This window comes from Epinephelus moara, chromosome 10 (genome assembly GCF_006386435.1).
Source record: "Epinephelus moara isolate mb chromosome 10, YSFRI_EMoa_1.0, whole genome shotgun sequence".
In the NCBI taxonomy this organism is placed as follows: Eukaryota; Metazoa; Chordata; class Actinopteri; order Perciformes; family Serranidae; genus Epinephelus; species Epinephelus moara.
Window position 1 is genome coordinate 44,063,709 of NC_065515.1, and position 25,482 is coordinate 44,089,190.

At 45.4% G+C, this 25,482-nt stretch overlaps 1 protein-coding gene across 1 annotated transcript in view; it reads right to left on the minus strand.

Annotated features, from left to right (window-relative positions):
* Positions 1–25,482, minus strand: part of LOC126396256 (receptor-type tyrosine-protein phosphatase F-like) — a 706,276-nt gene that overhangs the window by 152,434 nt on the left and 528,360 nt on the right. The window contains exons 18-19 of the mRNA XM_050054194.1: positions 24,121–24,202; positions 15,426–15,638 (exon numbers count right to left, since the gene is read on the minus strand). Coding sequence (XP_049910151.1) covers positions 15,426–15,638; positions 24,121–24,202 — 295 coding nt within the window. The remainder of the gene's footprint in view (positions 1–15,425; positions 15,639–24,120; positions 24,203–25,482) is intronic.

Consider the following 25,482-nt stretch of genomic DNA (forward strand, 5'->3'; position numbering starts at 1 on the left):
TTATTAATGCACACTTTATAACTTGCTTGTTGGATTTATTAAAAACGAACAAATGAAAACTAAATGTCTTTGAATATCTTTATTATCATTTAAAAACTAAAATTAAAATGACCGGTAAAAATAGATTATGACCGGATTTTTATGACCCTGTCGGTCAAAATGAACGGCGACAAAAAAGTCTAGCACAACGTCTGGTCTGGCCCCTGCCAAACCGGAGATCCAGAAACTGAACATTTCATGTCCATGCTATCTGGTCTGAACCCTTGGAAAGGTGATGATGTTCCTGACAAGGTCGGTACAGTAAGGTGTAACTCAGCTACCTACCTTGAGCCTGGCCGTGAATATCTCATCTAAGGAAAACTGCCCAAAAACACTGCTGTTTCCTCAGGCAGCACCGTCATGACAGAGCCAGCATCATCCCACTCAGCTCCCAGAGGTGTTTTGGACGAAAGATCGTAACTACGTGTAGAAAGTTTCTTTTTTTCAGACAATGAGTTTTTAAGGAGATGTAGTTTACCTTGACATGTTTCGACTATCACTTCAGTCTTCTTCAGAAGCGTCATCTGACGTGCATCATGATGTGTCTTTATCAGCTGGTAGTATCCCGGAGGCGTGACCAGCCTGGCAAATCGGATTGCCAGGCTGGTCACGCCCCCCGCCGCCTGGTGTTCTTTGGAGGAGAGAGTCCCAGGTGTGCGACAGCATGAAAGCCCCCTTATCCCGGTTGATGGTGTCCCTGGCCCGCCTCCTGATCTCTATGACCTCCTTGATCCAACATTTGAACTTGTTGCTTTCCGATCCGATGATTTTTGTGTTGTCCCAGTCCATGACGTGATTATTTCTTTAGCAGTGATCTGATATGGCTGATTTTAAGTTCACCTGCTCTGCTTTTTCTTTTTGTGATCTTGTGAGACGTCCTGTCGTTTCCTTTTCGCATTCTTTTTTATGTTCTGTTTTTCTTGTATTGAAGCTTCTTCCTGTTTCTCCTATGTATGTTTTTTCACATGTAATGCATGGGATTTCATATATTACGTTGCATTTTTTTCCCGTGTTTATCCTGTCTTTTGGGTGACCTAAAAGCTGGCGGAGTTTTGTGTGAAGTTTTACTATTGACCAGCCTGGCAATCCGATTTGCCAGGCTGGTCACACCTCCAGGATGCTACCAGCTGATAAAGACACGTCATGACGCACGTCACATGACGTTTCTGAAGAAGACTGAAGTGACAGTCGAAACATGTCAAGGTAAACTACATCTCCTTAAAAAAAAGAAACTTTCTACACTTAATCCATTTTGAGTAGACAAAATGAACCTAATTACACTAGATCGTAACTACATTGTGGGGAGACAGATGGGTCTCACTAAAGCTCATCAATACATCTAATAAGCCAGTGTTATTAACACTTTAGGCGCCAGAGTTTATTTAGGAAAATATTAAATTTTCATTTCAACATTTCAAAAGGCTGTAGCTTGAAAGTGGTGAGAGATAAAGGCATACTGTAAATGAGAAAACTATTCATTATGACCCAAAGTTTGTGATGGGAGTAAATTAATTAATCTAATTTGCATATTGTGACATCACTAGGCGACGGCCATATCTGATAACATAACTCTCAGTAAAACTGAATTTAAAAAAAACAATAATAAAAAAAATCTACTATGTAAATATTTTCAATTTTTGTTATCTCATCCTCAAAATGCCCAGTGGTCCTCAGTCTCAGACTTTTCTACAAGCCCCATGCACAAATGAAGTGACAATGAAGCTTTCATCTCAGGGACAGTAACGTCATACCAGTCATTGAATCTGGATTTTGGTTTTATCTGTTCTCTGGATAAGAACTGATTAGCATTTCTGTTGGTTTCATTTGTGATAAGGGTCAAATAATATATAAATAAATCAATGGGTTTAGCATTTGTGAGATCTGTGTCTCCACGATAGCGAACAATCCCTAATCCACCTGTGATCCACTTCCTCATTTCTCAAGTAAACCCAGCCATCATCATCACTGTATACAGCCCTGCTTTTACCACCCCTGCTGCCTCCAACACGTCCCCTCCTCGTCTAATTTCTGCCACCCAGACCACAGTGAGGTAAAGTCTACTTATTATCGATGTCATGTGCTGCTTTGTGTGGACCGTCATCGTGCATGCGACGCACAGATGTGCAGACACACCGTCACTTTCGTCACTCAGGAACCGATCGTCATCAGAGGGCAAATATTTCCCGTCAGAATCAGAATTGGCAAGTAACAGTGACATTTTCCATAGGCATTTTGTATGTTTTTGCTGTATTTCGCTCTCTATCTGCTGGCCCCCGCACCGCTCTCTCCGTTCACCCGCTGTGTTCACTCTGCTCACTGCACTCAGCTGCTCCCTCCATGTTTCAAACTCTTTTTTCTCAAACTTTTTGAATAGAAACACACCCACAAATGACATCAGGATTGAAGCTACACATGTTCGCCACCTAGGGGTACAAAGTAGTAACAAGATTTGGCAATATATTTGGAGCTATGGTCTGTTTTATTCAGCAATGCTGCTTGTCGCAATATTGCGACTTTGGCGCTTAGTGGGTTAAGGCGGAATGCAAAGCTGGCTGATGTCTACCCCATTGTAGCACTCGAGGACATGGATGTTGCTGAGTGCTCAGGGGTTCCCCTTGTTAGCAGCACTCAATCAGCTGTGCCGCCTACTGCAGACGCAAATTCCGCTAAAAACAAGCTCAGGTCAGTTGGGCTCTGTGGTGTTGAGACTGAGTCATGTAAAGCATCTGAGGACTGCAAGAGGAGATTGGCTGACCTTGTTTTGCAGTATGAAGATATGTTTTCACGCCACCATCTTGACTGTGGGGAGGCGAAGGGCTTTGTACACCACATACACCTGTCTGACAACAAACCATTCAGGCTCCCATACAGGCGAGTGCCCCCTGGTCAGTACCAGAAGCTGGGCCAAGTGCTGAGTGAGATGGAGGAAAAGGAGATAATCAGAAAATCGACCAGTGAATACGCATCACCATTGGTGCTTGTATGGGAAAAAACATAGAGATCTCCGCATCTGCACAGACTTTCGCTGGTTGACCAAGAGAACCCTGAAGGACCCCATCCCCTTCTTCACCAGGCAGATTGTTTGGCGGCACTAAGGGGGGAAACTGTCCGTTCAGCACGATGGATTTGACCTCTGGGTTCTATAATATGCCGCTCCACGAGGACAACAGGAAGTACTCAGCCTTCACCACTCCCATGGGCTTGTATGAGTACAACCGTCTGCTGCAGGGCCTCTGGTTGAGAACATCACAAACATGATGACCACTGACCTCATGGAGCCTGATGGCGTGACCCAATCACAGAAGCAGATAAGGTCCTTTTTAGTGATGGTAAATTACTATCAGCACTTTGTGCCCAGGCAAGTGCGACCGCCATCGCCAAACCGCTCTTTGATCTGCTGAAGGGTAAGAAAAGGAAAGGCAATCACCATAACACCAACACCATAACACCAAACTGTCAGACAGGAAATTGTGTGCTGCTAACTGGACAGTGGAGCAGGGACAGGCTTTTGAACTCCTGAAGTCCTCACTGATTCACAGTGTCATCCTGGCTCATCCAGATTTCACCCGTCCCTTCATGCTGTCAACTGATGCATCCCTGGATGGCATAGGTGCTTTCTGTCTCAGGTTCAGGAGGGTGAAACACAAGCCAGACACATTGCTTTCGCCAGCAAGTCATTGTCTCAGTCCCAAAAGAACTACCCAGCACACGGGCTAGAATTTCTGGCATTGAAATGGGCAGTTTGCGACAAGTTCAATCACTGGTTGAAAGGCCACAAATTCACAGTCTGGACCGATAACAACCCGTTGACTCATATCCTGACAAAGCCAAAGCTAGACTGTTGTGAGCAACCCTGGGTAGCCCAGTTGGCGAGTTGCAACTTCGATATCAAGTATGTCCCTGGTCAGCAAGACATTGTGGCTGATGCCCTGAGCCGTGTGCCATTTGCCAAGGAGAGTGTTGGCCACAGGCTGCTTGCTGAACCCTATGCAGGTCTTCTCACCAAGGTCAAAGATGTGTCAAATTCCTCTGTCCAGAATGCCTTCCGGTCATCCAGTGGTCACAAGAAACCCTCTCCCGTGAGTGTCAGTGCCCAGTCCACATGCAGTCCACTACAAATGCACAGTTAGTCTGTTGTAGTGGAGGATATGTCTGTTGTACTACAGTCGCACGTTAAGTGGGATGCTAGTCCGAGGGCCCGTGCTATTGAAGTGTTGCACTATCTGCCTCAGTTGGTTCCACCTGGACAGGACACCTTACCTGCCTACACCGAAAAGGACTTCCATGACAAGCAATTGGAGGATAGAATTCTCTGTCGTGTTTTGTACTATGTTGAGTATTTCTGTCTCTTTGGCTTTCCTGAAAGGATTCACAGCAACCAAGGCACTAACCTTGACAGTCAGCCGATAGGTGAGCTCCTCAGGGTCTCAGGTGTCAGAAAATCACACACAACCCCCTACCATCCAATGGGAAATGGGAGTGCGGAGTGATTCAATAGAACCTTGGGTGGTATGATCCGTGTGTTGTCCCCTGGAGAGAAGGCTGACTGACCGCGGCCCTTGCAGACACTGACCTTTATGTATAACTGTGCAGCCTATGAGACGATGGGTTATCCCCCTTTTACCTCATGTTTGGCCGGGTCTCCTGCCTACCTGTTGACGTCCTCTTTCGTACTGTCCTTAATGACTCTGCTGTGATGAGCTATGACATGTATGTGACATGTCTTACCAATGACCTGAAGGAAGCAATGGTGATTGCTCAGGTCCATGCTGCAAAAGAGCATAGGAGACATGCTCAGCTGTACAACAGGAAAGTGAAGGGATCCAACATTGACATCGCTGACAGTGTGCTCTTGGCCAACAGGAAGGAGAGGGGTAAAAAGAAGCTCACCGACCGGTGGGAATCAACCATCGTCACTGTGGTAGATGTGATCCCAGAGACGCACACATGCAGGATCCGCGACACAATCACTGGACAGGAGAAGAAACCTACTGATGCTGGCCAATTTCCTCCCTGTGGAAAACACAATTAAAATGTCTGACCCGGCCTCATCCGTGCCTGCTACAGAATTCTCAGCCTCAAGGACTGTTGATGTCAGAGAGGATGGAGAGACCTTGTTTGAGAGAGAGTGACTGCTGTGTACGTCCCAGCAAGTGTGAGACAGCCGGCACTTGCTCTCAGTACCATAACACAGACAGACAATGCATCAGACGTTCTGCACACTGTTGACCAGACCTCAACCATACACTGTGACCATTCTAATGCACAGACACAAGTCAGGTCTAGATTTGGTCATCTAGTCAAACCTGTGAAAAGGCTCATCATTCACACCATATCCAGGCAGGATGTTGTTCAGGACAAGTTCAGTGTTAAGCCTGTTTGCAAATCTGTGTTCCAGGATTTTGCTGACTAAAACCTTAATCAGATAGCCTATGCCCCTTTTGGGTCTAAAAGTTTTTGTGTTGATGTAATGCTCCACTGTTTTCATTTTATGCAGTGTCATAAGCCTGCACTACACTACACTATATTTTGGGGTCTTGTGGGGTGTACAAGGCATCCTGTTACCCGTTGCTGGACTGAGGAAAAAGCATTGCTCTCATGCCACTCCATCCTTATGGGATACATTTGATGTTGGTTTTCTTGTTGATGGCCCTGGTAATTTGTGAACTTGTAGTGTTTTCTATGGTGTTTACTGTGTAGTTGGTGCTCATAGTTGATAAAATTCAATGGGGGTGGGTGTAACAAAGTAAAAAAAAAAAAAAGCACTTTATTAATTATTATTTCCAATTTGTATTTGTGAATTTTATTCATCATTTTATGATGATTTTGAGTATTTGTGAATTTTATCTGAATTTGTTATTTTTATTTATTATTATTTGGTTAGCACTGTCGCCTCACAGCAAGAGGGTTCCTGGTTCAATTCCAGGAGGGAGCTCTTCTGTGTGGAGTTTGCATGTTCTCTCCGTGTCAGCGTGGGTTTTCTCCGGGTACTCCGGCTTCCTCCCATAGTCCAAAGACATGCAGGTTGGGGATAAGTTAATTGGTGATTCTGAATTGTCCCTGTAGGTGTGAATGCAAGCGTGAATCGTTGTCTGTCTCTATGTGTCAGCCCTGCGATAGTCTGGCGACCGGTCCAGGATGTATCGCCCAATGTCAGCTGGGATAGGCTCCAGCCCCCCCGCGACCCTCAAGAGGATAAGCGGTTACAAAAATGGATGGATGGATGGATGGATGGATGGATGATTTTATTAATTTTTCCTGTGGAAATGACTTTCCTGCACTATGCCTATTCCGTACTGCCTGGGCTTCCGTAGCCCCTCCCTTCTGCTCTCACAGTGCTGTTTGGCTTTGCTGGGAGTGCAGAGGTGCAGGAGAAAAGACCAGAAGGCAAATGATGTTTTTATTTCTTCTGCAGGAGCGAATAAATGCAGGAAACTGTTCATTGAGTCATCCTCCTTTGTGTGCCATGCACACACTCGTTACATTAGGAACATCCCTACCTGTGGTGACTAAACTACCCAGCACTGGCAACAAATATGATGCTATCATGCTTTTCCTTCAAGCTGTAAAGATGGCAAAATAGTTTGGTCTTATACTTTTTTGCTGTCATGAGTAGTGTAGCATGCGTCTCTGCAGGTATGACAGTGTAAACTAAATAACAGAATGAATCAATATACAGTGTATAGTTATAGAACTATTCCTGCCTTTATCAGCAGATGATTTACCAGAACTGTCTGAAATATTCAAAATTCACAAATTGAACAAATTGAAATTGAACACTGTATGTGGTGTCTGCTACATCCACCTCTTTAGCCCCGTTGCTACCAAGCAGTAGGTACGGTAGGCACGGTACGGTACAGGTCAGTTCAGTACTAATTTTTTCTGTTTCCACTGTGAAAAGTTGTGGATGGTACCAATGGAACTGTTACTTACTGTCCCCATTTTTGGTCACCCCTCTGTTGGGGTACCTCGCACACAGATCTGGTACTAAAAGGTGGAGCTAGAAACACAGCAGTCTGTTGACTGGTCAATAGCGGATGGTCACTCTTACTTAGGGCTGAGTTGTGGCTTATGTAACCACTGTTCATACCGTGGCAAGTCTTACATATATTAGTGAATTATAACTACTAGTCCATACCCATTGAGTACAGCATACCATACCATGACTTTGTCATACCAGAAATTAGGAAAAAACAAAAAAAACAAAAAACATTTGGCCACAGGGGGAGCCACAGTGATCGGACGCATTTTAGCCATTTTTAAGCATTTTTCTGTTGTTATAGTGCAACCCAGTTGCCAATTAGAGTTAAATTTCTCCAGTCACCTTGAGGCGTCCTGTTCTACATATCTACCAAGTTTAGTAAAAATCGATATGGTGGTTAGGCCTTCCGTGGTGATCGGCGAAACCCTTGAGATGTTATTCACCTTTATGTGATGAGCCACGCCCTCTGAAATATTCATTGCCTTATAGAAGCTCAGTTTTAGTAAGTTTTCCAACTTTTGCCAATAGGGAATGTAGTGTAATGTTTACTGAAGTGTTTATACTGTACCTTTAAGTTGAACTTTAAAGACATGTGTTGAAGCAATGTACTCTGTGCACTGAGAAGTCACACACTGGTTTATTATTTTCTGTATTCTTATGACACACACACTCACTGAGCATTTAAGTATTGTGGTGGAGAAGTACCTAGGCATCATTTCTAAAAATAGCATGAGGATGGGCTCAGAAACACTGGTGGAAAGTTAGGGGAATTACAGCTTGTCCTGATATGACCCTGGTAAGAGGAGGCGGTCTTAGATTGTCCAGGAAAACATTACGAGTACAAGTAAAGAGGCGGGGTTTAGGATGAAAGGAGAAAAACTGAAGACTCAGCAGAAATATGACACCGTTATGGTGGTAGGATGAAAGGAAAAAAGTGGAAACTCAGCAGAAATGTGACATCGTTACGATCAGAGCCAAGTGGGAAGGGTTAAGAAAGAGACGACTCAGCAGAAGATCTTCACAATAAAAACGAGTGCGCAAACAACTCGTTTGCGCACTCGTTTTTAATGTTTTCCTGGACAATCTAAGACCGCCTCCTCTTACCAGGGTCATATCAGGACAAGCTGTAATTCCCCTAACTCCACCAATGTTTCGGAGCCCATCCTCATGCTATTTTTAGAAATGATGCCTAGGTACTTCTCCACCACAATACTTAAATGCTCAGTGAGTGTGTGTGTCATAAGAATACAGAAAATAATAAACCAGTGTGTGACTTCTCAGTGCACAGAGTACATTGCTTCAACACGTGTCTTTAAAGTTCAACTTAAAGGTACAGTATAAACACTTCAGTAAACATTACACTACATTCCCCCCTTTGGGGCTAACAAGTCCCACTAAATAGTGAGGGAGGAAAATATATATTCCCCCCTTTGGGACCAGAAGGTCCCATACTACAATCTACATGACTCAGCAAGCTTAACAGAGGGAAAAAATATATATTCCCTCCTCTGGGACTGCAAAGTCCCACTCTACCCAAGCGATTAGCCAAACATCAAACACACTATATTCTACTGATTACAGCTTGGTATACGCACAACAAGGGTAAGGCACTCAATGTGTAATATCACTCTGTTACAGTGTTTAATCTAAAACCTAGAAAGGTGATTGTTAAGTAGTGCAACACACAAGATAAGTCACAGTGGGATACATCATCACTCCAGTGTATACATAATTATAGAACGATTACAGTGAGTGGAACACCCTAGTGATCCTGCAACTGTTGATACAGCACAGTCACTGGTCAGTAGAGTCAGTGGAAACATAGGCCGACGTCCCGGCCATACGCAGACGGCGGTAAGCTGCAACTTGATCCTTCAGTAACGCGATCTCAAGCTCCAACTCTTGATAGGTTGCCAGCTGCTGTCACAGGTTTTGGTTGTCTCCTGTCAGGATGCGAACTTGAGCATGCAGGGTGATCTTCTCCTGTTGATCCCGTTCATGCTGCTCCCTCAGGCCCCAGCGATTTTCCACCATCCTGCGCTTGTAGGTGTAATGGCGCAGCTTGCGCAGGCTGTGTTGCAGCTCTAGAGGGAAGCTGCACACCAGGCGATGGTAGAATGTTGCAGGAACATCATAGAGTTGGGTGTGCAGGTCATCCACGAGCTGCTTGTATCTCTCAGTGGTGGGCGTCTCGTTTTGCAGCTCGCAGAGATGCCCTTCCACCGCCTCAGGCCAGATGTTATATTGGCGTTGCAACAGGACTCTGGTGGCTCGGGACAATGTTTTTTGTGGCACAGGTGTGCGCATGATGGCTGGGGGTTTTGGTCCTTGTGGCACGGGTATGCGTCTACCTGCCAGAGGGGGCTGCAAGGGGATTGATCGTGGAGGGCTAGTGGGAGAATAAGACATGTGTACAGGTATGGGCCCTCCTTCGTCAATCTCTGAGTCCTCCGTTGAAGAAGACATTGCCTCAGGGGCAGGTTTGGGCCGTGGTACCCATTGCCTGCTCTCTGGCACCTCGTATTGCATGGGCTGCATTACCCTGGCAGTTGGCCGGGACCCGAGTACAGTTGACACCATGCATTGGGATGTGGACGGCATCATACCGTCAGGGCGCATCTCCCATGGGTTCATCATGTGGCTTGGGCCTGGCCGGGCCACGTCGTACACGTTGGTGACACTGGGGGGTTGGTTGAAGATTGTCTGGTCTACCAATCCTCCTATCGCGGTCCTTCCATATTCCGTCGTGGTCATCCCCTGGCCTGGGATCTCAAACCGGGGCTGGTCCTCTGGCATGGCACGTTGTGAGTTGTCAATGGGGCTGAAAGGGTTGATGGGAATCCAGTGCGGGATGTTCGTCAATGGCGGCTGCATAAGCGGTGGCACGTAGGTTTCTGGCGAGGTCATCGGCGCGTACTGGTACCAATGGGCTTCAATGGGGGCTCCTCCTAGGGGCACATACGGGAATGGAGGTCAGTTGGTCAGCCTGGGAGATGGGTTGGGGTGGTCTGGGCGCTCCGGCATGGCTGGGCGCTCTTGGTAGGCCAACCCTGGAGTCTGCTGCTTTGGATACATGGATCTCCAACTGCTGGCCATGCTCTGCACCTATCTAGGTGTTGTAAGGGACATTGTTTAGTTCAATTCACTTCCCTCTTAGTTCAATTCACTTCCCTCTTTTCCTCCTTTTCCTTCTAATTGCCCCGTGGTATAAATAACCTATATATGTTAATCAGTCGATTGTTAGTATGGGTTTGGTAACAGCAAGTTTTTACCTGAATCTACTGCCAATTATTTGGTTATTTCTTACCCTGAATCGGCTCTCCCTCTATACGACCTCGTATTCCCCTTCCAGGTTCCCCTTCATTGGCTCATATAAGTTTATATTATCAGCCATATTCTCACATACGTCCGTATTGTCAATCATGGTGTCATATAAATCGTTGTTCAATCTTTTGGGTGCATAGGGTCTTACCCACGGTTCATCTAGTTCCCACAATTCGCCTTTCTCGGGGAGCTTTTCCTGCTGTTGTATCAGCATAACAAATTGTCCCGTGGCTGCTCTCATGGCCCTTCTTACTAGGATCTGTATTAGGGGAAGGACGCAACAGATTATCAAGAGAATAGTCAATAGAACGAGTCCAAATATTACTCCTATAGCCCGTAAGATTTTTCCAACAGAGAATTTTTCTAACCAGTCAAGAATTGATGAGGTTTTAGTGTTCCAATTGGAGTGTTTGTACTTGTTGGTCTCTTAGTCTACGTATGTTTTCTAAAGCTTGAGTCAAGTTGCCATCTTCACCTGTATTCATGGGGATGGCTGTACAGCACTCTTCCCCTATTACATCACAGACTCTGGGGCTAACGTTGTTTTGATGACAAGTCTGTTCTGCACAGTCATTAGGGATGTAGCATGCAACTGTTCACTCACACCTTCCAGTGCTGCTATAGACCAATTTACGATTTGTATCACAAATAGTTCACCCAGCGGCTATTACGCGCTATGTATTGGGCATTCATTATGGTCCCTACAAATGGCATAGCACCTAATCCTCTACCTTTGCTAAGGTCATAAATCCAAATCCATGTGGCGTGAGTGAGATTGCGCCCCATGACGTATGAGGTCTTAGCTGTGCCGCTTACCACCTGGTGACATTGAATCTTAGCTTTCTCTACGGTTTGACACACTTTTGCGATCGAAGTCTGATTAGTTTGCTTATGGGAGGCATTTTCCTACCGGCACTGGATCAATTGTTCCGCCTCGAGCATGTTGTTGCTGCTAGTGGAGTTCTCTAACCAATGTTCGATGTACCCTCGGGCTACACAAAAGGGAAATACAATGTCTTGAGCCAAATGCACTACTGGTGATACTTGAAATTCCTTTTTAATTTGCTCAGGAGCCCCTTTAAGGCTTATTGGGCAGATTTCACTATTATTGGCGTAATTGGTTTTCCCTGCCGCCATCCACATAGTACACTGTGCAAAACAGGTGTGTTGCCGTTCACATTCCTCTATACCTGGGAGGGGCCTAACTCTGGGTAGGCCTAATTTTCTGTGGCAGGCTATGCACGAGCTGTTGGTTACTTGTTTGGCGGAGTACTTTAACCACTGGTAAAACATATTAGATCTCCACGTGGTATTTCTAATTAGTTCGGTGTCTCGGTCTGGCGTGTTTCTGGTTCTTCTGCGGGGTTCTGGTTTTAGTTTGAGCCATTGCTGAGCCAGTTCTATGGGTACTGTGTGCCCAGTGTCTACGTTGGCACAACTTTCATTATCACACCAGACTCTTGCTGTCACCATCCCCTCTGCACTACATTGTGGTCCTATAGACCAGCCATGCAACCGAATATTTCCTGGATCTTCCACCAACACATCATCATAAGCCTGCGACTTATAGTAGGTCAGCTGCACTATTTCTCCGCTAGGCATCTGTCCTTGTTTTACAGCCATGGATCCTAGTGCGAGTAAACAATGGTCAATCTGCCCCTGATCCTGATCGCTCTGTTCGGCTCCCTCACTTGGCTTCACCCCTATCATGATAAGCAGTAATGTTAGTAGCACTGCCGCTATTATCCCTGCCTGAATTCCTCCTCCTATACTAGTCTGGCCTCCTACATCTGAATTTCTCTGGCTATATGGCCTGCTGGTCTGCTGTTCCCTGTTCTGAGCCTGCATCTCCTGTGTCTGCACCCCTTGTGTCTGTGTCTCCTGTGTCTGTGTCTCCTGTGTCTGTGTCTGCACTCTCTTGGCTCTCTGTTGCGCCTGTTTCTGTGCTGCGGCCTTCTTCTTCTTCTTCTGCAGCTTCCTCAATTTCCTCTGCTCTTGCTGTCCCTGCGCCCTCATCATCATCCCTGCGGCTGTCAGGTGTCGACTCATGAGACTCATCACTAGCCACTGTGGAGGAGGTGCTCCCGTCCGTGGTACTTTCTGGTGACACCCTCCCTGGCAGCAACCCACTGCTGTCACTCTGCGCCCCGCTCCGACCCCGCTGGCCGCCAAGCGTAAGGATCGCCTTGTCCCTTGCTCCTGCTTGGAGGCATCGCCTGAAGGTCCTCATTTCATTTTGCAGTTGCTCCAATAGGGGCCCTTCGTAGGGACCCCTCAAATATGGTATTGGCATGGGTCGACCCTTAAGCATTTCATGCAGTGTTAGATGCGTGATTCTGCTGGCTTGTGAGCGCATTGACATTAGTGCAAGCGGTAAAGCATCCACCCAGTTAAGCTTATCCCCGCTATCTGCTACTATTTTTGCTATTTTTGTTTTCAGAATCCCATTTGCTCTTTCTACTGCCCCCTGTGATTGAGGGTGGTAGACACAGCCAAACTTTTGTTTGATGCCTAGTTGCTTCAATGTTTCTTGTATTACATTAGATACAAAGTGTTTTCCGTTATCTGATGATATGGTGTCCAGCATCCCAAATCTCGGGAAGACTTCTCGGCAGAGGGATTTTGCAACTGTTCTGTGATCTGATTGGGCTGTGGCTGTTGCTTCTACCCATCGGCTGTATCTGCATATGACTACCAAGACGTATCTCATTCCTCTTACTCTGGATTGTGCTCCCATGTCTATATAGTCTAACATGAGGTGTCTAAAAGGACCGTCTGGAGGTGCCAGTGGGCCTGTAAAAACTTTCCTGATGTTGTATCTCGCACAAGTTTCGCATTCGCTTAGTACTCTATCTACTGTGGCTGCCATGAATGGTGACCACCATGTTGCTTGCAATTTCCGTAGGATCTCCCCCCTTGCGCAATGGTCATTACCATACGCCCAAATTATAGCACGTCGTAGCAACAGGGTCGGTAGTACAAAATTGCCATGACTATCTTGCCAGAGACCATTTGTTGGCCCCTGTGCTTGTGTTCTGATGGCGCCACGCTTGATCCACAGTCGTTTTTCAGCCTCACTTACTGAGTTTTGCGCGGCCTCAGTCTTTTTATCTACACACGTATCTACCTCTTACGCTCCCCGTCTTCGTCCAGTCGTTAGTCTTTTATGTCCTCAGTCTTTTATCTACACACGTCTATTTATAACAACTTCTATCTTCTCCTATAATATTTACAATTTTTACACTTTGATCGATCTTTATCGCAGTCCTTTTGAGGCTCCTAGCGATTTATTTTCTTATCTACCGCAGTCCTCTCAAGGCTCCTAGCAGTTTATTTTCTTATCTACCGCAGTCCTCTCAAGGCTCCTAGCGATATCGCAGTCCCCTCACGGCTCCTAGCGATGTTTATCTCTTTATTTCTTCTTTATTGCAGTCCTTTTGAGGCTCCTAGCGATTTATTTCTATCGTCGCAGTCCTATCGGCTCCTAGTGACTTTTATGTCTTATCTCTTTATTTCTTATTTTATCTCTTTATCGTGATTTCTCTTCTGCTGTACTGTCTCTTACACACACACATTCTCTCTTTTTCTTCCACACACACACACACGCACACACACACACACACACACACACCCACACACCCACACCCAATTAATTATTACATCACATTTTAGATTCTTTAGGAGAGGAATTTGTCAAATACCTCCAACCTGGACGGCTCCCAACACTGCACCTCAGACGCACCCGGTTTAGGCAGAAAAAAGGCTCTGCTTACCTTATCTGGTGACCACCTGTACATCTGATGCGCAGCCCAGTGCCCCCGGTCTTAGGATCCGACCTTCTCGCCCTCCTACGCTGAGCTCGCCAAAATGTCAAAACAAAAACTAAAGGTCTGGAGCTGGGCCAGAAAGCTCGCGACCTCGTTCCCATCTTCTCGGACGGACTTTCTTTGTTTTCCATTAGATATCAAAAACTCAAATACTCAGAGGTAAAAAAATCACTGGAGACATGTAGAATCAGATGCAACTGAGTTTAATGTGCTCGCAGGCAACAAACACATCACAACTCCATGAGTCAAGCTCCGGAGTTTTTGATATCTAATGGAAAACAAAGAAAGTCCGTTCGAGAAGATGGGAACGAGGTCGCGAGCTTTCTGGCCCAGCTCCAGACCTTTAGTTTTTGTTTCGACAGGAACTTTAGATATTGGTCCCTAGATTATGTTCACCAAGTTTTATGCAGATTGGTCAAACTTCCTAGGAAGAGATCGATTTTAAGTGTTTTTCAAAAATTCAAAATGCGGCAAATTTGTATAACCGGAAGTTATGGGTTCTTGGGGCAAATTTGTTCCTCATGAGGAGAGGCATCTCTGTGCAAAGTTTCATGTCTCTACGACATACGGGCCTTGAGATATGCCCATTCAAAGTTTGCTATTTCAATCGGCTGCTATAGCGCCCCCCTTTGGCCAATTGATGTAATATTGCTTCATTCCCATCCTTCCATTACCCTCTACCACTGTGCCAAAGTTCACATGGATTGACCAAGTCAGTGAGGATAAAAACATGGAACAGGCACACAGGCACACCCACAGACAGAGTTTTCATCATTATATAGTAAGATAAAATGAAAGGATGTTTTGCTGTTTCTAGCAGCAGCGGACTAAATGCACAAACCTGCTATCCCAAGGAGAGAGACACTCATTCTTACCTGTTCTGTTTTGTTCTGAAAATGTCGGTCTGTGGACGATAAATTAGGTGCAGGTTTCCATCCGTGTCACCGGTGATGAGGAAAGACAGAGAGTGCTGGATGGAGCAGTAAGTGATAACAACCCCGCCCACATTTAAGAGCACTAAATGGACCTAGGGTCTAGGTACCACGTCTGCATGGTTACTTTAGGTGCCAAAGGTATTATACCAAAAGTGTTTGGTGAAAATGGTGATGACTTTTGATGATTGTCTTATGATTGCATAGCAACTGGCCAAAGAGTCTTGTGATTGGCCAAAGTGCACTATCCTCTGCACAAGGCACAAAAAAAAAAAATATGTTGTACACACTCATACTTATAAATACATAGAGGTCACTCACAGAGTCATGGCCCGTCCATTCAGCCAGAACGAAGCAGTGATACTGCTGCTGGTCAAGGAGAGCTTTGTTGTAGTAGCCATTGTATTTCTTCTCATCACCTAGTGTGAAAATCTCAGACAGAGCGTCCAGCTTGGCAGCGATGTAGGGCTGCAGGAAATCCTGGTTCTGTCTCTTCTTTCTCTGCAGACTGCTGTCAGCACCAGCCTCCAGGAGCTGCCAGATGGAAGAAACAACAGGCAACTTTGGATCAAGCATATTAAAACACAACGAAACAACAACTGAACATGTAGAATGTTCTTTCTATATTATTTCTGCTCTCTTGGTCTAATCTATGTTTTTATTCTTCTTGCCCAGTGACTTACATCATGCCAATCCCATCCAAATTCATTCATTCATTCATCTTCTAACCGCTTCATCCTCTTGAGGGTCGCGGGGGGGGCTGGAGCCTATCCCAGCTGACATCGGGCGAGATGCAGGGTGCACCCTGGACAGGTCGCCAGACTATCGCAGGGCTGACACATAGAGACAAACAACCATTATAGAGACAAACAACCATTCACGCTCACATTCACACCTACGGACAATTTAGAGTTATCAGTTAACCCAGTCCCCAACCTGCATGTCTTTGGACTGTGGGAGGAAGCCGGAGTGCCCGGAGAGAACCCACGCTGACACGGGGAGAACATGCAAACTCCGCACAGAAGGGCTCCCACGCCCGGGATCGAACCGGCAACCCTCTTGCTGTGAGGCGAGAGTGCTAACCACCACACCACCGTGCCGCCCTCCATCCAAATTCATTCATTTTTAATTCTGATCCTGTTATTACAGTTTTTCAACCAACAGGTCCTTACCTGACATTTTGTCACTGCACACCAAGGTGATCCTTATGAGTGCTTATCAGGTGAGGTGCTGACACCTGTACAACTAGTGCAGTGCTTGCTTAAAAACATGTCTGTTGGGAACTGTGGTATTGCTGTTTGCTGCTTTCTTGAGAACCGCCCATACAAACAACTTTACCCTCGGCACTGTGCTAGCTTGGGTCCTAAGCAATACACCAGAGCCCCAAACAACATAGATTTATTATATTTAGATATGAAAAATGTTAAATTATGTTTCTGTTGTAACTCATTGTGCCCTGAAATAACCAACAAACCCCCCCAAAGCACTTAAAAAAATATGAAATTCAGCAGTATAGTACTAACGTGTACTTTAACTTTGTAAGAAAACATTGTTGGCCTACTACTACATTTACCTGACAGAGATGTTATATTCAGATTTTGCTCACAAAATATAACCATTAAAAATGACGCATTATTATGAAACTGTCTAGCATTATATTAGAATTGAAAGCTCCACCTTGTTCTCCACCATAGACGTTAAGAAGGCTTAAGTATACTGATAATGCTTCTTTTCACTCCTCACTTCAAGTTAAAATTTAAATGCAGGACTTTTACTGTGATATTAATAGGCCTAGTTTTACTACACAGATAGCTCATGGTTTTATTTTTGAAAAAAAGTACGTTTGAGTAAACCTACCCCTTCCCTTCACTGCCAATACCAACATTTCCACTGAAAGAAAGCCAGAAAAGCATAGCAAGACAGCGTTTGTCCTAGGACAGCCAGTCACTGAATCTGCCCCTGAAAAACGTACCGGTTAAGTATTAATGGTGGTATTAATTTTCAAATAGGCGTAGGCCTGCTAGTGGCTTGCTCTGATATAACCACTGCGGTTGGAAAGTAAACAATGGATTTAAATAGCAGAGGTTTGTTGCCAGCAGTAATGTGATAGAAGTTAGTAAGGCAAACTTACACAATGGATGAAGGTGAAGACATGCTCTACTCAGTCTGCACCATTGCGGACACACACACACACACACACACCATCATCATCGGCGGACACTCGGGGTCGAGTATGTCTGTCCTCCTTCTTGGTCCTTATGGGTCTTCAGGTGGGTGAAGAGGCCGATCCTGGACCCACATATTTTGGGGCAGTGTGGGCATGGGTGGGCAGTGGCGACTGGTTTTGGGTGGAACCTTTTTGGTGGAAGCGATCTCCTTTCTGCATCTGCGCTTGTCTTCTGCTGCACTATGGAGATCGTCATTATACTGCGCAGCTCCATCTCAGACAAGTTGTCTCCAGGCCGCCCTGTTTGTTGTTGTGGCCTCCCAGGTCTTAAGGCCTATGTGGCACTTCTTGAGGTTTGCTTTGATGTTATCTTTGTACCTTTTCTTTTGGCCTCCTGGGGCATGCTTTCCTTGAACAAGCTGTGAGTAGAGGACTTGTTTGGGGAGGCGAGTCAGGCATCCGAATCACGTGGCAAGTCCATCTGAGCTGGTGTTGGGCAATGATGACAGTGATGTTATAAAAAGTACGATCACGCTGTGTATGTACGCTGTGTACAGGTCAGTAGGATACTGTTTCTGTTTTGTACCTAAACACCACAACGTCAGCAGATTCATCAGCTCTCTATCTGTAAGGGAGGACAGGGAGGCTCGGATCGGAGACAAGTCAAGGACAGGCCATTTTGGATGGCCAGACAGGCAGGGTATTGTTCCAACAGAGGGACCGAAGATGATTGTGACGTTATCTACAAGTGTGTACTTGATAGAAACATCCGAGCTTCCCCGCCCACTTGTGCTGTATAATAGCTGATAGCAAACGCTCCTTCAGGGAGCCTTTTCTCTGTAACCTCATCTTGTGTGTTGCACTGTGAAACGCTCCTCTTGTACAAGATAATAAATTCTGTTAAACTTTGATATTTCGGTTCCAGTCTCTATTTGCTTTAAAGGTCATTACAAACAAATTCTTATGACAGTGGAGATGCCAGCCTCCTCCAGGATGCTGGAGTTGGTCCGTCGATCCTCCCAGGTTATCCTGAGGATTCTCCGGAGGTACCTCTGAGACACACACACACACACACACACACCACACAGTTGCCAACTTTCTCGCTAGACTCACAGGTGAAGTGATGAAAATATTATAAAAGTAGCGCCCACTTAGACTGATATTGATTGTTTTAGGTACGCCTTTTTAAAGTAGCTACAATTTGTTTTGCTGGAAACCTGTAGTGCTATTCAGGACTGAAACTGCCAAAATCAAAAAGTCTCAATAAATAAATAAATGAAATCATAAACAAAGAAATGTAGAGATAAAATGCTCAGTTATCAAATAAATGTGCAGGTTAATTTGAAAATAAATAAATATGCACAGAAATATAAAAATAAATAAATAAAAATAAATAAATACAATTTATTTATTTATTTGACAAATTACTTATTTTCCGTATTCATTTATTCTTTTATGTTTACATTTATTTCTTTTTACATTTATTTCTGTTTTCATTTATTTCCCTATTTATTTATTTCTGTAGTTATTTATTCCTGTATTTCCTCACCCATATGATAATGGGGGGGTCTCGACTATTCAGGCATTAGCATTTAAACCAGCACACACCACAGTACTGTGATGAGACTTTGAAAGTGTCAGGTCAGGCCCTTTTCACAAAGACCGGAGGTGTACAGTTGGAACTGCAAAATGTAATGTCTAATTAATATTTCGGTAACTCTGCTTGTTTTGATTGCTTGTTTGGATGTTCAGTGTCAAATATAGGGAACGTGAAGTTGACGTCAAGACCATGTTTAATTTTGGGTACGCACCATGTTTAAAACATTCTGCTGCCTTTCTGTTGGTGAGTTGGAGCTATGAGTTGGTTACTTCTGACAACATTCTTACTGTCATAACCCTGGCTCGAGAGGTTATGGCAAAGAAGGGAAAGGACTCAGAATACGAGTAAATTAAGTAATTTATTAAAGTAAACAAATATTAACTAATGAGATAAAGAATAAGATGTGTTAAGTCAGTAGGATCAGTAGTGCGCGTGTGGGTGTGTGAGAATGTGCTGCATGGTGTTGTGTGTGCAAAAGGCTCAACAAAACCAGCAAGGGTGCTGCCAGGATGGAGAGAGAGGGAGAAGCACTGAAGCTTCTGCCTTTTATCCTCTGCAGGAGTACCTAGCCCAGGTGCTCCAGATCAGGCAATCAGGCCACACCTCAGAGAGGAAACAGAGAGAGAGGGACTGAGAGGCAACATCAAGAACATACAGGCCAGGGCCGTCACACCCCCCATAAAGTCAATGTTCCCAGGGGAACCATTGGCACCCACCCACAACCAAAGAATGAATTACAACTACTTAACAACTAACAATAATGGAAAAAACATAAATTCATCACCATAATCCTGCCTACGGGGCCCACCACTATGCCACCCATCTCAGCAACCCTGGTACCTGAGAAGCAAATTAAGAGAATGGGAGCACAGAGCAGGTTAACAGGCAGAATGAGTAACAGTTATTTGGCTTAGGAAACACAAGGCAAAAGCCTAACACAAAGGGGCACGCGATAACGCGTGGCAAAAGCCTAACACAAAGGGGCACGCGATAACGCGTCTGCAATAACATTGTCTGTTGCTTTTATATGTTTAATGTCAAGGTCATAGGCCTCCAAGAACAGAGACCATCTTATAAGCCTCTGGTTGGGACATCTGAGGGACCGGAGAAAAGTCAGAGGGTTGTGGTCAGTGAAAACCACCAGGGGTGCTCGAGCTCCTCCAACATCAACCTCGAAATGTTGCAAGGCCCACATGAGTGCCAATGCTTCCTTCTCTATTACAGAGTAGTTAGACTGATAATGATTAAACTTCTTAGAAAAGAAGCTGACGGGCCTCACCACACCCTGATCATCCCCCTGCAGCAGGACCGGACCTGCTCCCACCTGGCTGGCGTCCACTTGGAGCATAAATGCCCGGTCAAAACATGGAGCTGCTAGAACAGGAGAACAACACAGTAAAGATTTCACATTATCAAAGGCATGTTGGCAGGCAGCTGACCAGACAAATTTAGCCTTGGCCTTTATCAATTCAGTCAATGGGAATACAACAGTGGAGAAGTTTTTGCAAAAACATCTCTAATAACCAACTAAACCCAGGAACCTTTGCAGTTCTTTTTTCGTCGTGGGTTGTGGGTATTTGGCCACTGCCATAATCTTGGCCTGGACTGGGGCCACACAACCCTGTCCCACCACACGGCCAAGGTAAAGGTAAAGGCCAGATGGAGTGACGAAAGCACAGACCTCTTGCGCACGCTCAGACAAGGCACCTGCCAGTAGCCCTTCAGCAGGTCAAACTTGCTAACAAACTTGGCCGAGCCCATTTGGTTAATACAATCATCCATGCGCGGCAAGGGAAACGAATCGGACTTCGTAACAGTATTTACTTTACGTAAGTCTGTACAAAACCAAGGCGTGCCATCATGCTTCGGCACCAAAATACACGGCGAAGCCCAGCTGGATGACGACGGAGCAGCTATCTTTTTTTGGAGCATATACTCAACCTCAGCATCCAAGTGCTCACGTTTACCTGGTGCTACCCGGTGCCACTGCTGTTTTATGGGCCGAGCATCTCCTAAATCCACATCATGCTCGATCCAGTCAGTCTGCTTGGGAATGTCACTAAACAAACAGGGATAATTACGCACCAAACGTGTCAGTTCACTGCGCTGCGACGCTGACAGATGACACAACAACTTGTCCAAATTACCAAGCGATTCAGAATTTTTTAACCATCCGCACAGCAAACTTTCATCCGGCTCTGGCACCCCGTCACACTCATCCACCACAGAAGCCACAGCCAGAGCCGGGCGCACCCCATCATTCAGCTCCTGACTCAAGCTCGACTCAACACGGCTGTAGTACGGCTTCAAAAGGTTTATATGACAAAGACGTTCAGCTTTCCGCCGACCGGGTGTTGCTATGATATAGTTCAAATCAGAGACTTTTTTAACAACAGTGTATGGACCTGCATATTTAGCCTGTAAAGGCAAACCAACAATGGGCAAAAGCGCCAGAACCTGGTCGCCTGGACTAAAGTCATGGCACACAGAATGATGGTCATACAACTCTTTCATTTTGTCCTGGGACACAGACAATTTTTCCCGTGCCATACAACCAGCAACAAACAATCAACGACGGAACCCGTTCACATAATCCAACAAACTGCTCGGTGGCTTAGTGTCAACGCAGTCCCCCGTCAGCACTGCTAAAGGACCCCGCACAACATGCCCAAAGACCAACTCATTTGGGCTAAAGCCTGTGCTTTCCTGTACTGCCTCTCGCGCAGCCAACATGAGCCACGGGACCCCATCTTCCCAGTCTCTATCCAACTCCGTGCAGTAGGCACGCAGGAGAGACTTAAGCGTCTGATGGAACTGCTCGAGGGCACCCTGGCTCTGTGCATGATAAGCTGTTGACTGATTCTGTCTAATACGCAGCAGCCTCAGCATTTGCCCAAACAAGTTAGATGAAAAGTTTGATCCTTGGTCGCTCTGAACCACTTTGGGGATACCAAACACTGAAATAAACTGCGACAATGCCTTAACCACAGCCTTGGTTGTAATCGACCTCAAAGGATAAGCCGCCGGATACCGGGTGCAGGAACCCATTTTCTGAAAAGCACATCATTATGCACAAAGTAGCCATTTGCGGCACTGGATATTTCCGAGGCAGACAAGGCACGCTCAAACACCTCTTTCAAGGACAAATCACTACGTTGCTCCTGTACAACCTCCCCGTGTGACAAAGATAAAGGAAGTTCAGACAACGAAGGAACCTTCAGAGCTACTTCACTGTTACTGTCAGGCCCTACAGGCTCCACTGTGCTCATAGCGCGTGTAATCACGCATGACGAAGAAACATCTGGCAACACACTGGAGCTCTCTCCAGACACAGACTCGGACAAGGTGTAACTACAGGTGAGGGAGGCGGGTCGGTGAGAGGTGTGGAAGGAGCATCCGCTCAAACCCGTCTGCCAGCAAGGCCGTTGCCTAAAATTAAATGCAGCGCCGGCCGCACCCCAACAGCCCTTATTTTGATCCTCAAAACAAGGTGCACACTGACCCCCATCTACTGTAGGTAATACACCATAATTAAGGATCTCATGCAGCCCCAATTGTCCCTTTCAACGACATTAGATTAACTTTTCATTCATTCTCTGGAGACCTAACCAAACCTTAACGGTACCCAGGCGTGGCATTACGGCATGGGCTTTTTTCACAGAAGACATGTTGACATGTCACAGGTGTAAATAATGAACTGAATGCAAGTTGAATTCTATTTTAGCTGCTTTAGTGTCCTGGACACTTCCAGTTGCCGCTCTTTCAGCTCTACTAAATTTCTGTTAAATTTCAGCTCATGCCTGTTTTGCAAGTCTTGGTGGTGCTTTTTGTGGTTGGTGTTGGACAGTGGTGTAGTGTGGCTGCAGGTCATTATCAGGTTGAGAAAATCAACTCACTGGTCTGTAAACTCACCTCCTGCTGACTTCTAGCTGGGTCAATGTTTTCAAATGTAAACATCAATAAAAATCAAGGAAGATGGAGAAGAAATGGGCACCAGCTGAATTAGCACCCTGATAGCCGTACAGGCAATGGGGGGGGGGGGGGAGCAGGGGCCAGTGACCCCGTAACTCTGAGTCTGGCCCCCCCTGTGGCCCCCCCGCCGAAGAGTCAGAGGGGCAACGTGGAACGCGGAACTAAATCGTCTCAACGAGTTGCCGGTCGGACGACTTAAAGAGGCGCATCCACCGGATCATGCGGAATTCACCACACAAGGAGGAAAAAGGGCACAAATATATGAAATATATACAAAATTTTCTCCCAGGGGAGCTAGCCCGCAGACCCCCCTACAGGATTCAGAACAACCCCCCCATACTCTCCAAAAATCCTGTGGGAAACACTGATATATATCTTATTGTTCAGACTTAGATATTTGACCCTACTTGTATGTGTCCCTGTATCAAAAGGACTGGGCCTAGCTTGGCCCCCCCATTGAAACTGGCGTAGAACCGCCACTGCGTACAGGCATTGGAAAATAAAGTGAATCACCAACAGGAGATCAGGAACTGTAATATCCTTTGATTCACGAAATCTTGTTAAATTCTGCACAACACTGTTCAACCAGGTGACTCTTTTCCAATATGCTAATCTGACGGAGCAGAGGACTCTGGTGAGAGAAGGGAGGATGAGTGTGCTTTATGGTGAGGACCGGTGTGATGCTAGGACTGGGATGTGCTGTCCCGGCCGCTCCTGCTGTGGATCTCTGCTAAAAGTGGCTGTAGTGTTTAGGAGGAGCTACCCTACAGCGGTTTTATTAAGGTCAGACTGTGTGGACAGATAAATCATTCCACAATCAGAAACCGTGGATTACTAGAACCATCCAAAAACATGGACAATTATAAAGCAGCAGCCAACAATGTAAGAAGACACAAAAAAGGAGTAAATTACAAAGCACAAGTAAAAGGAGCTGATTGGATCACATTTCATTGAGTCGTACCTTGTATATTTCCATGTGACAAATCATAGATAGATAGATAGATAGATAGATAGATAGATAGATTCTGATTGTGCAAATGGTTCTTCCATGAGGTCTCGGTGTGTTTTGATGAGAAACACTGGATCTTTAACCATAACCACTACATTCCTTACTCCAGCCTGATGCCCAGCCTGAAGTCTTAACCTTAAAATGAAATGGTTTGTCTTTCTGGGAGAAACTTTGAGTCACTCAACACCCCAAATGAGTGGTGAGTTCCAAAAAAGTGACTGTGTAAAAAAATATTAGTCCCTTGGCTCCCAAGTACATGTCTACTTACCTCATGTATATCCATGTCCTCAGGGTTCTCCCATCTTCTTAGAGAACCCAGGGTTAGGGGGACAACCACTATGTAGTACCACCTGTATCAAAACAGTAACATAACTGCATTACACATCCATGTGCTGCATATACATACATACATACATAATACAGGTTAATGTGATTGTTTCATTTTAGTCATCTATTGCTAATGTTGTGACAGTTTCTTGAAGGACTTTTTTTAATATTTGTTTTCAACTTTTTCCTAGTGAAAAGGTCATTCATACAGAGATGGTAGTAGTTTTTTGTGTTTTTCTACATCAGCCCCATCTCTCTTTTTACTGCTTACTTTTGGATGATTTATTCGGAGAAACAAACACAATTATGTCCAAGGCTTTGCAGTGCTTGTCTTCATGATTGAGCTACGTAATAATAAAAAATAACCTTGTAATGATTTGCAGCCTTTTTATTGGGATTCTCTTTGCTGATCAATTGTGTTTTTAAAGCTGTCTAGTGTCAGGAAAGAGCATTGGCCATGCGGTTGTAGGGTGTAATTATTGCATTGTTGTGTTGCGGGACTGAATGTTTTTGTTTGCTTTTGAAAACACTTTGACCTATATGAATAGCAATTTTGAGGGGCTTAAAGGGACATTGTGTAACATTTTCAGTTATTTATTGGCAAAAATTGATGTCTGCATTCATAAATATGTCATCACTGGTGTACTATTACCTCCACCAATAATCTGACTTATTCTCGTAAAAGGAGAATTTCGGATTTGTTTGTACATTGTGCGGGTAAGTCGTCTGTGGGGTTCCATTACGTTTCGCCATCTTGAGAATACACCCGCCAGCAAGGGACATACAGCACCGCCTTCGGTGTTTTTGTTGAGAGCCAGGCCAGCACTGCGTGACTGAGGAGCCGAAGGAGAGGAGCAAGAAGCGCTTCGCTACTACCCTGGCAAATTTGAAACAAAGTCCCACTCTTTGAGCATAATGCAGGATCATGCATATGCAGCATCATGGGAGACGGAATCCTTGTCGCCAAGAAAGCGCAAAAGGGAATAGAAAAGGCAGCGTGACCGGCGAATTAAAAAAATGAAGGCCCACATAGGCATGGGGCGATATACGATATTATCGCGTATCGCGATAAAAAACGGCCGCAACAACTGTATCGCTGGGTACTGTAGTTATCGCCAAAAAAGAAAGAAAAAAAGAAAGTGTCAATTCACTCGTCCTGTTGCATATCCGGTCTAGACCGGAAACGGAAACTGCTGCACGAGGGAATACAGCGCCGGGCCGGAGCGCCGGGCGGAAGTGAAGAAGCCCCCAGCCCCGCAGCAGCTAAGCACGCAGCAGACGACGAGCCAGTGTTGTTGTTAGC